Source organism: Apteryx rowi, unplaced genomic scaffold (genome assembly GCF_003343035.1).
Source record: "Apteryx rowi isolate R43461 unplaced genomic scaffold, aptRow1 scaffold_844, whole genome shotgun sequence".
In the NCBI taxonomy this organism is placed as follows: Eukaryota; Metazoa; Chordata; class Aves; order Apterygiformes; family Apterygidae; genus Apteryx; species Apteryx rowi.
This window is the reverse complement of record NW_020451143.1, coordinates 152,412-165,457: the sequence shown is the minus strand read 5'-3', so window position 1 is coordinate 165,457 and position 13,046 is coordinate 152,412. Positions and strand designations below refer to the sequence as shown.

Below are 13,046 nucleotides of genomic sequence, written 5' to 3'. Positions count from 1 at the left end.
AGACTTCTCTGCCCCACCTCCCACCTTTATTCACTCCTATCCTTGTTTTGAAGGTGAAGAATTCATCTTTCTTAGTGCCATACAGGCAACACGGATTTTTATATCTAAGTGATACTCTTTTTTTCTTCTTCTTTTTTGGTTTATAGCCAAATGTTACACTGGTTTAGAAATCTCCCAGTATTATTTTTCAAAGTCAATTCTGTAGCTCTCTTTAAGCAGAAGCAGTATCTTCTGTGTTTTTACAGGGTTCAGCACAGACCTTGATCTTTTCAGGACTCAGATTGTACCACAGTATAAATGATAACACCTTCTCTTTGCACCTAAAAAAGAGAGAATATCAACTAATGGCAACCTTTTGTCTTATCAGGAACCTTGTTCCATGCAAACCGTGGGCTGGTTGCCACCCTCTGACCCCATAGAGTTTAGGCATCCCAGATTGTGCTCTGTTACATCTAAGGTATCAAAAATGGAGTTGTGTTTTCAGAGTTTGCTTCCCAGATCTGGAACTGATGGAGTGCAATGGCTAATCATATCAGGATCTGTGTTTTTCACAGGGGACAGTCCCATCTGTCCCGCTGCCTGCTCTTGGCACTCTGGTGACTCTCAGTCTCTGGGCTGAGATGTCTGATGTTTGGATATCCGCCCTGGATGTGCCAGAGTGCAGCTGTTCATCCCCATGTCTCAGCTGGCTTCCCCAGAGCCAATTTCTAGTCCCAGAATTTCGAGTGTTTGTGAATGGAGAGCCTGTTCACAGAGCTCCAAAATCACAGTGAAATCAACCCTCAAGTTCCTCTACAAGGCACTGAGCTAGGGAACAAAATACAACCTTGTGTATTGGTAATCAAACAAAACCTGATTGGGTGGCATTGTTTTACCCTATAAAGTGTAGATGGAGAGGGCCACTTGATTTTCTGGACCTGTTTTTCCACACCTTTGAAATTAAGACATGTCCTACCTTATATTTCCTGACACTTCATGCATTTATATTTGTTAAATGATTTGAGATCCTTAAATTTGCAAACCTGTAAAATTATTGAAAAAAAGTTGTTTACCGGGAACAGAACCCATGTAAGTTCCATTTTGGTGATAAATGTATCCAGTAGAGTCTGCTGTGTAGCAGAGTTTTTTATTACCATATCTTCAAGTAACCAAAACAATAGTTGAGACAATTTTGATCTGCATGTACTCCAAAGGCAAATATCATGATGACTAAAAGTCTTACTGTATTGGCTGTCACAGTCCAGCTTGGAATACATAAATATCTTCAGTGATATTAAGCTTGCTGCCAAAATATGATGGCTTTTATCAAGTGCTGGCATACTAAAAGAATTATTTGAGATGGTAGTGTTAGGATCCAGATTTAAGATTTTTGCTTAAGGCAGTCAAGGCTTCATAATTGGTAGTGGCTTCATATTTGGTAGTGTCTCATGAGGTTTACACAGTCTTGCATCAAGTTCATTTGAGATTTAGGTAGCATGGGAGGGGATACAGATGGAGTCTGTGGGGAGCTAACCTCAGCCTCCGTGACTAAATTAATTGTTCACCAAAATTCCTGAATGCTTCATGATCTTCCAATATACATCTACCTGTCCAAAGATAAAAATATACTTATTTTGATGTGTTTACCAGATCATGCCCTTCCTGTGCTATCATATGGAAGAGCTGATTTTATTTGTGTAACTTATATGAAGTTGGCTAAATATTTATTCTTGAAAAGACTCATTTGTACGATGCAATATTTTCATCAGGGATGGCTTAAAGTGTTAAGGCATATCATTTCAAGTGATTAAAGGAAGACATCAAGCAGTTTAAAAACTAATAAACACTACCTAGTGAAAGATACTGATGTCTTTTTTTTTAATCCACAAAGAAATGCATATAGATATATTTCATAGTTCATTTAGCCTAGAAATTCATAGTGTTGGTCTGAGCAAAATGGAATACAGGTTTTGTTTTTGTTTAGTCTGTGAGAGAACATATGAGAATTAAAAATTGGCTGTACAAAATATGTATGAAAATAATTTGTGTTTGAGGATATGCCTCTAAGGAGCATAAAAGATGTAAGGAGAGCCTATGAACCTCTAGAGAACCTTAAAAATGTCTTCTGGAAAGCACAGTGTGCTAAAGAATTACTAACAGGGAACTAGGGGCATTGTATCAAAGCTCCATAGCTCCATTTGTCTTTCCCTTCAATTGCATAGTTTCCATACAGGCTTTTTATTTGTTGATTTACCAAGAAATAGAAATGTCTGGGTGACTTAACCAAATATACCATCTGAAAGCCAGCTTTACATCCATATTTATTGCAAGATGCTGTTGTCTGCATCAGTTTGGAAATTACTATTTGCTTGAAAGAGCCCAACTGTAAAGATAGGTTCTGCACATAGTCAGATCCTTTAGCATGAGTGTGCCATTAGTTTACTTCTCTTGATTGTAGAATATTCCTTTCACATGAAGATGCCAGTCACTTGACAATGAGCAAAGAGTAAGGGTAAGGGAATCTAGAATGTGTTTGCCACTAAAGAGACTAGGCTATCCAACTAGTCAACATTAGCTGAAATAAATAAAACGGTTATTTTTAAAATGCTCTGATCTCTAAAATAAAGCTTAGAAGTTATGTATCACTTAAGTTCATAGTGAAAAACCCAAGTATAACCAGTGGATGTAGATGCCTATGAAGAAATTGATTTGGCCATAGATACACACTTGCAGATGATACCAACCATTCAATAAAAAAAAAAAGAGCTGCTTATTCTTCATACTTCAGAAAGGCTATCTAAAAAAAATTAGGAATGCAGCTGAGAATTTTCACACTGAAAAAAATTTACTGTTGTGCAAACACTGTTAAAATTGTTGTATTTATTGAGGACCTAAAAATGAGGGCAAATACTGAAACAATGACAAATTTGGGTAGAAGAAATGAGAGAATATTGTGAGGAGCTTCAGAAAGACTTGAATAAGCTATGTGAATGAGCATCGCTGGGATATGTGGAATTCAATGTTGACATGTTGCGAAGGAACAGTGAAACCACTCATTCACTTTTTTAAATTCAAGGTTAGCTGTAACAGCTCAGGAGAGATGCCTGGCTATTGTTTAATGTATAGGGTAGACAGTTTACTAAACACTTCCACTATTAGTCAAACAGAACAGAATGTGAGCATGTAGAAAAATGGAGCAGAAAATTGTACTGGAAATACCATAATGCTGTTCTGCACTTTCTCACCTTTCTTTATTGCTTTTTTTTTTTCTCATCACCCTGTCTAAAGGAAACACAGCAATAATTTGAGAGGCAGAGGAAAAAAGTAATGAAATGGGCTTCTTTTGGTTTTGAATAAAACTGGAACAGTTAGTGTTGTTTCAGTAAAATGAAATGGGCAGTTGTGTGGTTTCACCAGTTAGCACAGTTCCTAGTTCACGCAAACCGCATAAGAGAAAGGCATTCTCAGGAAAAGAAAGGTTTGCCATTTTAAGACTTTTCACCGCCTTCCCAATCTTACTAAGATACTTATTCATTACATTAGTTTTGTATATATTATTATAGCTCCTTTGTAATATTAACAATTCTAAAACAACATCTTGCTGCATAGCCTGATTAGCATGCTAATTGGGCCTCTCCTGTCAAGCAGTTCTAGGGTGGTAGTTTATTCCTGGATATGAAAAGTGAAATGTTATTAAGTGCCCAGTTTTAAATTTTATCTTCTGATTTGGACAGTCTTTCCAGAGATAAATATTGCCTGTTATTCTGCTTCTAAAATGGCTTAATTTGGATATAATCCCAAGTGGGAAACAGGAAAGCCATGTTAGTTGAGCAAAACTTTGATTTGAATGGGACTGTGTATGTTTTAAATACATACATGTGAATTCAGCATTTTGCTGGACTGAGTCAATATATGCCAATACACACGTACATACAATCTAGATTTTTAATGAAGATCTATTTCTCAGTCTAGTTTTTTAATGAATATCTATCTCTCTATCTATATATATATTTGTATGTCATTAAATCATTATGCTTTTTTTCTTTGAGAGGGAAAATTATACCACTGAGTTTGTAATATCTTGGAGATGGCTCATGGTTGTTTTTTTTGCCTTGCCTCAAATACACTCCAAAATTTTATTGTAAGGTATGTATGTATTCAGTGTACATTTCGACAGAACTGTTCCTAATGGAAGGTACAGTGAATGTAGCTATTTGGAGCTAAAGAACTCTTCTTTGAACCTTTTTTAAAAAGGGGAAAATACATCAGAGTAAATTATGTGCATTCAGGTAATCCAGAACCACCAAAAAAAAATTGATAGAAAATATTGCTTAGAGAATAACACAGGGAAGTGTGTTTGTGATATAAACGAGGATTTTGAAAATAAGCAACATATTTAAGTAATGTGAATAATCTGTGCATAACAGTTGGAAACGTAACAACCCCATAATATGTCTATGTGCTTCTTTGCTGTTTTGCAGGCAGACCAGTAATGATTGTAGTTGAATACATGGAGAATGGATCCCTTGACTCCTTTCTGCGGGTGAGGTGCCATTTTCTGATGACATTTGAATAAGAAGCCATTCTAGGTTAAGATTTTAAATCATTTATCATAAATTAATTTCTACATAATGTTATTCATAGATTTTTAGTGAAGAATAGAAGCATTTTCCCCAGGGTACATTTCTGAGGTACAGTGATACATTAGAGCATAACTGGAAAAAAAAGAAGATTTAAACTTAAGAATATAATTGATTTCTTCTACAAGAGTAGTTCCCATATTTAGCAAAATGTATTTCAAATAGTGTTATTATGAAGGAAAAGATAAATTGAAGCACAAATGCCTTGCCTTATGGAAACTGTTCTTTTTGCTCAATCACCTTCAAAAGTACTTTGTTATGATTTTTTTGGTTGGTGAAGTGTAGAATAGACTCAGTAATTGATTTATAATTATTTATGGTTACTTGCATTTAGCAAATTGAATTAGAAAACAGTTCATGGGTGAAATGTCCTGGCACTAACTGACTCCAAGAGGTCACTCAGTAAACATTAAAGAAAGGCTATAGAAAGCACAAAAAATATGCTGACACAATTGCATTTAACTTTTTTGGAAAAGTAGAAAGGGAACACCTTAGCAGAGGGCTCTGGCCCTTAAGCTAAGCTTATCCTAAATAGTATCTTTGTTGGCAGAACCATTGGAAACAGTCCAGAGGCCTACTGACCTGGGACTCTGTGTGAATAATTCAGTTGTCGAGTATTTCCAATTTGTCTTAAAAAGTAAATGTCAACAGTCCTTACCATCCCTCTGCCTTGCCATTGCCATCTTGTATGAGGTAAAGCTGGGGCTGTAGGTAGGGTCTAGAGGAGAAACCTATGGTTCTGTGAACTTGTTTGAAAGGGTATCCCAAGTGCAAAGGAGAGGAGTTCAACATGGAATTGTGAAAATGTTTGCAGGAAAATATAGATGATGATGATCAAGGCTTCTGTGTTAGCAGCAAAAAGGAACTGCTAAGAGAAAAGAGTGAATAAGCAGAAAGGAAAGACTTGACAGCAATTTAGAAAGAAGACTGGTATGAATCAGCAAGAGAGGGAGAGAGAAAGACATACAGAGAGTACCTGTTTGACAACAGGTTGAGATAAAAGGTAACCAGAAGAGGAGAAGAACGTCTGGAACAGAGGATGCTACACTGAAAGCACATCAGAACCATTACTTTAAATATTTCTAGACATTGCTTCCCCCTGCATTTTGCCATTTTGCTTTTGATTATTCCTTTTTTTCTGTAGCAATTCTTGCTCTCCTCTTCACCAGCTCTCCCAAATAATTTTTCATTTTTCTTTGTCAAAACATATGACAGAGACCTGCTAGAGCTTGTCAAAAACATACCAGCACCACAGTTTCTGGTGAGAACTTTCTGATCTCTAAAAATTAAGTAGTTTTCTGGAAAGAGTTTGATATCATCAAGTTCTTTGAGAAACTGAGATGGTTTAAAAAAATCACCTCCCTTGCTTCCTTTTGGCTCATCTGTCTACCTGTATGCAGGAGACAGACTGTTGTTGATTTGGGGACCTGGGGCTGCCATGGTCTGTAGTTTTACAGCAGTGCCCAAGGAAGATTTGTCTGGGCCTGGAACTCTGTTCTTTTTGTGTGTGTGTGTGTGTGTGTGTGCAGAACTTTACAGAAAAGAATAAAGCCAAGTATTGAAATCATCCATGAAAGAGAATTACCTTCCTCTGAATTGCTCTAGTATGATATCTACTTTGCAATTATTCTTGATATGCGTTTATTTATTGCAATAATTACTACTTATTAGGGTACTTTAATAGAAACTGACATTGGCAAAATTATGATGTTATTGTGAAGCAATGCTTCTCACATTGCATCAGATATATTTCCAGGCAAAAATGCTGGGGGGAAATGTGAGCTAGTAATTTCTGCAGCTGGTTTCCATGTATTTTATTTTATAGTTTCAGTTCACACTTCAGATGTGGTTTATTGTTCTAAAATGCTTTTTAAGAGAATTTTAGATAATATTCAGCATCCCAAAACAGTGTAGATATATCATGAGCATTCCTGTTAATAATTAGCAGAGCAAATGGCTCAAAGTGTCCTATTTAAAAAAAAAATCAAGCTGCCTCATTAATAATAGTTGTTTCCTGCAGATATAAGTCTACACTTTTAAAAGTTTTTGTGAAGATCCAAAGAAGCAGAGAGAGTTTATAATATAGTCTGTCTTTCTCATTATTTAAAACTATGACTTTGTTACAATGCAGAGTATTTTTACAGACAGCCAGCATGGTGGAAAATTTCCATTTCTTACCATTAGAAAGAGTCCTCCCCCAACTTCCAAACATTAACCTAGAAGTCAACCAGCAACATTCCTCTGACCTGCTCTTCTGCAAAAGCCTGCAAAAATGGGTCAATCATACAACATCCCCTCAAAGTGAGACTCTTTCATGGACCAAGTGAGGGGATTACAGAAGAAAGAATCCTCATGGAAGACATTTTGCCATCAGCCTYCTCACTACTTTGATGAGACATTAGCTTTCACACCATTATCTTTTGTGCTAGGAATCGTAAACTCCAAATATAACTCCCCTTGTCCTCTAAACCTAAAGTCTTAATGGGCTTTACATTCTGGCTTTATAGATGGGCAAATAAAGCACTGAGCTGTTAAGTGATCTGCAGAGTATTGTGCACAAAGTGCATAGCAGACCCTAGAAATGAAAGCTGGTCCCCTGATTCCCAGGCCAGTGCCTTAAATCCATCGTGCATCTTATTTAGTGCTGCATTTTGGTTTCAGTTATGTGGCCAAGTCCCCAAATCAGTGCCTTCCTTTCTACTACTTATAAGAAATAAAGAGCAAGCTAAGCTAGATCAAATGTCTTCCCTGCCCCCCAAAATATCTGCCTATCCGAAGCACTAACTTTAGGGTAAAAAAGTAGGCGTGCATTTACAGTATGAAGCTGCTTCATATATATTCATAATGGAAAGACATGAGCTAATTAGAACTGATTCTGTAAGATCATGTTAATTAATGACAGCAGATTGTGCACCACCAGACATCCCAAGTTGCTAGAGACACTTGACACCAAATTTCCCTAGAAATCTTGCATTATTTTTGCAATTATATAAACCTCATTTCCATAAGGTGAAACACAGTATCCTTTTTTCTCACATAAGATTGATGCATGTAAGTCAATCAGTCTCCAAAATATACCTTACATTTGTTTTCAGTGAAGTAGTTTACCTGACCAGAAATGAGGTACATGTGACCTAGAGGCTCTCCTTTTAGCATCACTTCAGCAGCTGCCAGATAGGAAGACTCTGTGCTAGGAAAGAAAGTGGTTAATACCTTAGCATGGGAATGGAGAAGACAGGTACAATTTCCTGTCCTGCTACAAACTTCACATGTAGACTATGGGCAAGGCACATTGTCTTTATGTTTCAGTTACTTGTCTGTGTAATGGAGATCTTAGCAAGCTCTTATTCCACAAGCATACAAGGAAAACAATAAACATGCAAAGGCTGATAGGGCAGCTATCTGTATTGATGGGAAAATGTACTAGATGGATGGTTGCAGTCAGATATGTTTGCTCAGGCTTGTTGATACAGAGCGCACAAGACCTGACAAAACAAACAGCTGTGAGAGAAGCAGGAACACCCCCCCCTCTTCCTCCCGTCTCCAAAACTGAAAGCCCCCAGACCTTTTTAACAGCAGTTTGCCACTGCTGTGGGCTTGAGATGCCTGCATGCCTGTACTCTGAGCGTGGCCATAACTGGGTAAATCAGATGGGTACTTGAATCACTGCTTGATGGTCTTAAAGTCTTCACATCTGACATTAATGTAATCCCTGTTTTGCTGAGAGAAAACAGAGATGAGTGCCACATTGTACCCAAGGCTGTGCAGCAGGTTGGAGGGTGATATAGTAATATAACCCACAGCTAAACCCCAGTTTCATTCCCTAGCTGTTGTGCTGTGACACAGCAACATTTCCCTCAGTCTTGCCTGACAAATGATTGCAACAATTAGTATAAAAGTTCTTTGCCCCAAGATCAGTCCTTTCAGCCTGATATGCCCAATTAGCCTACTCTCTAAATAGATGCCTTACACACTTAAGGAACTGTTAGGGGTTGAATCTCATCTGTTTTTCTCACAGCACAATGTAACAGGTCATTCTTGGCTGAAGTAATTGGATTTAGCATCATATAGACAAGGCCAGGTTCATAAGGAAGCTAGGTGGTTTGTGTGCTTGGGGGAGTCGCTGCTTGGAGTCAGTTGTGCAGAACACTACCTGGAGAACATCTGCTGCCTTCGCTTTGCTCAGTCTTCATTTTCATGGTGCATTGTTCATTGCAAGGATTTAAACCACGGTAAAGGAACATAGCTTGAAGTTGACTTTTGGGGATCTTTTTGTTTGTGATTGGCTACTTAGAATCATGTAAAATAACCCAAAAGCTGCCACCAGAGTACTTTAATTTGCTTCACTGTGCTGCCTGTGAGTTTTTTCTGCAGCTGCAGACTGCCAGACTACCATCACTGTTTTATTCCCATTTAGTGTCTGAGGCGTGCCAATCAATAGCTAGCACAGTGAGAAAAGAAACAGGGACACAACAACATTAATGTCATCAGAATTCTAGCTAGAATGCATAGCATCATAAAATGTTCTTTAAGAGGCCTGATTATATAAAATAATCTATCTGCTATATCCATTGTATTTGCTCATTCTTCTTTATTAGGAAGGGACTGTGTCCTCTCCAGGAATTAATATGGGAAAGAAAATAYGAGGGTTAAGCAGCTCCTGAGAGTTTGCAGCGTTTTTTTTTTAACTGTTCCTTCAAGAGAAAGGTGTTTAGCTTTCAGAGGAAGATGTCCAGTCTTACCACTTTTGGGAGTCTCTGAGTTCTAGGAGGAAGGGATTCATTTACCTAAGGTRATCATAGGGTCTTCTTGCCTTGTTCATTGTTACTGTTTGCAATAGTAATGCTCTCCCTGCCTAATTGCTCTTCTTACCTAAATGCTCTTCCTACCTAAAAACTTGTCACTGATACATTTCCTTTCATTTCAGAAAATTAAAATACTCATTAAATAAAGCTAGATTTACTTACAGGCATTCACAGTATGCAAAAATTCTGTAAAACAATTAGATTATCTTCTTCTAAAGAAAATATTTTCTAAAGATTCTGTGAAAAGTAATATGCTTAACTATCTTAGAACATTAACTGCAACAGAGTGTATAGCAAATGAAAACACCAGAATTCATCACCAAATTTTAATCCCTTGAGGCAAGTCTAGCAGAGGCTAAGATAAGTGTAAAAAGAAGTGAAAAATATGTTACTAGAAGGAGAAAATATTATGGTGTGTTGCTCTTTGATGCAGTAATGGTTATGAATTTATTCTCAGAGCAGCTTTGCCATCAGGCTCGCCCTTCTTGTAAACAAGAGGTTAGATGCTGCAGTAGACACCTATTTTCAGTAAGTTTGGGGGAAAGGGAGAAAAGAGAAAAATGAAGAAATGTAGAAAGTTCTATAAAATGATGTTGTAAAATATATGCTGTAAATCTATCGAATATAGCCTCACTAGTCAGAGCCAGCTTTGGGGAAAAAAGACCAGATGACCTTTGCTAAGTTTAGTGGTTCCTGTTATTATTTATCTGCAGCCAGAGAGGAAACAACATTAAAGCTCATAACTAATGCTCCTTCTTTTGCTTTCACATGCAGCATCCATGTGCACTTTTATTTATCAGAGGCATGTTACTTTCCTGATAGGATAAAGGTAGCATTTTAGTATCCTTTGCAACAAAGTCCTGCTTTAAAAAATAACTCAATAAAAAAGAAAACCTGCACTGGAGATTGCTGATACAGATATTTTTTTCAGAACCAAAAAAAATCAAAGTTGAGCAGTTAGAAACTGAGTTTGAATTAACTTACTAGTGAAATTACAAGCAGGCTGTATTCACATGACTCAAGATTAGACTGAGAAGCTGRTATTATTGATGCCACAGAGCAAACATTTGCTCTCAAGCAATGTTTTACCCTGTTAAGAGAAGGTAGAAGGCAATATTTTTAATACTGCTGTGAGGTCATTTACAAATGCTGATTTTGTTTTAATCATTGTAGATAACCTTCCTACTCAGCAACAAGAGATGTATTACAAACAACTGTCTTGTGCTTGAAGCCACAAAGAATTCCATAGTTAATGTGGAAACTAAACTTCTAGTGTTTCAGTGTGCTCTTTATCTATGAGGATTTGTGGATAATACATAAGAAACCAGGAGATTAGAACAGGGCCAATGTAGCCTTGTCTTTAAAAAGAAGGGAAATTACAGGCCAGTCAGCTTAATGTCAACTGCTGTAACATTTCTGGAACAAATTATCAAAAAAATATTTATAAACACCCTAAAGATAACAGTGTGATAAATATAAGCCAGCATGGATTTGTCAAGAACAAATATGTCAAACAGCCTGGTTTTCCTTTGTAATGGGGTTGTAGGCTTTGTGGATACAGGAGAAGCAGTTGATATCATAAATCTTGACTTCAGTAAGGTTTTAAAACTCTGTCACATGAGATCCTCGTGAGCGGCTAGAGAAATATGGTCTTGATGAAGCATCTATATGTGGACGCACTACTGGTTACATACTGTGTGGAGAGAGTGGACTTTTGACAGAAAGATAAATGAAGTAGGGTTGTTCTGTAGTACATGTTTCCCCATATTTTCATTAACCTTCTGGATCCTTAGAATGAGAGTAAAAAATTTTCAGGCAATGCAAAGCTGAGTCACAATGCAGGCAGATAGGAGGACAGAGCTAGAATTTAAAATCACCATAGCAAATTTAAGAAATAAATTAGAAAGTAATTAGTTTTAGAAAGTAATTAGAAATAAGTAGGGACAAGAGCAAGATGAGGCTGGAACAAGCAGCTGTAGAGTAGAGGACAGAGAATAAATGGTCAGGAAGAAGTTCATTGGAAGAAATGAATCTAGAGTCTACAGTAGGCCAGGGATGTCATGGTGCTGTGAAAATGGCAAATAGCACACGGGGGTCTAGAAACAGGAATGTCCTCTGCAAGGTACCTGAAGTGACCCTTCTTCTATGCTTAACATTGGCAAGGCCTCAGAGTACTATGTCTAATTTGGGCCATAACACTTCGAGAAGTATATGAAATAGCTGGGCAGAGTCCACAACGGAATCAAGAAAGAGCAGGTGTCAGGAAAACAAGATTTGTATCAATGAACTTRTATTTAGCCCAAGAAAAGGAGTGGAGAGGTGGTGAGTCTTCATGTATATAAAAAGCAGCTGCAAAGAGGAATTAAAATCTGTTCTGTGTCAATAAAAGTGCAATTCTCAAGGGAGCCTAGGCAGTAAGTCTGACAGTCTTATTTAAGATGGTCCTAGCACACGGTGGATAAGAAATAATGGCCCTAATGGTCTTGAAGAAGAGGTTAGAAAAACATGTTGGGAATGACATGGGGTGAGGAGATGATCTAGATGCCCCACAAAGTCCCTTCCAGCTCTGCAATTCTGTGATAGCTGTGTGCTAGCAGTGTGTACCAAAGCGGGCAGGGACAACTGGTTAGGACAGGCCAGCCCTTTATTATTGCTGTAGGAAAAGAAAACATTGTCACAGATTAGAAGGCTGTTGGTGCTATTCTGTCCAGGTTTGAGTGTGGCTATTGCACCTTAAAATAAGGGCACCAGTCCAGCCTTGAAAAGACAAAATGTTTATTTGAAAGCCCAGGGAAGGGCTCCATCTGGCAACATTTCTTTTGATTTTAAAAAGATTTCCTAGTAGTAGAAGCAAGATGTACATCTATAGTCCATTCTGATGACAGTATAATAACCCATATTTTTAATGCTTGAAGAGGCACTTAGATTCTTGTCCTATGGGATCACTCAATAGTATTTAAAATGAACTAAAGTAATTTCGGTCTTATGTTTTATGAACTTACATGTTATTAATTGTATGGAATCGTGTTAACAGCTGATTAAAGAAATTGCTAGTTGACATAAATCAGTACCAGTAATAAAAATCTAAGTGCCATCCAAAAGCATGAGTTATACTTCTAGGTAATACCAAGTTGCAACTTGAGCCTTGAAAGATTTACCCTGATAATGTTCTAGCATTTACTTTGCATGGTAGAACAGTAATAATAAATACATAGCAAAAACTAGATCCTTTGTAAAGCAACCAAAGAAACTGTCACCAGTGAATATGATCTGAGTTGAAACTAGGAGCCCACACAGGTTTCAATGCTATACTCAATCTAAAATAAGATCTAAATCATCTTCAGTAAAATATTTACACCTGTGGCAAATCTTATATGCCTCTCAGAATATGAGGCCCTAAAAGTGCTAAAATCTCATTCTGCCCTATAGGGTAAATATAGAGGTGAGATCTGAAATAAATCAAAGTCTAGAAACAATACAGAGAACTTTACCCACCACACTTCCAGAAAGTAATTTATAGAAAAATGGAAAAAATCTTCTGAAGAACGAAATTCCATTAACCTGTAGAAAAACACAGATCTGTTGTATAGGCTTGAGCTGGAAAGTAGAGGGTAAAAAACAA

At 37.2% G+C, this 13,046-nt stretch overlaps 1 protein-coding gene across 1 annotated transcript in view; it reads left to right on the top strand.

The window, feature by feature from the left end:
* Positions 1-13,046, top strand: part of LOC112977549 (ephrin type-A receptor 6-like) — a 217,420-nt gene that overhangs the window by 144,927 nt on the left and 59,447 nt on the right. Inside the window, exon 11 of the mRNA XM_026090023.1 lies at positions 4,461-4,522. Coding sequence (XP_025945808.1) covers positions 4,461-4,522 — 62 coding nt within the window. The remainder of the gene's footprint in view (positions 1-4,460; positions 4,523-13,046) is intronic.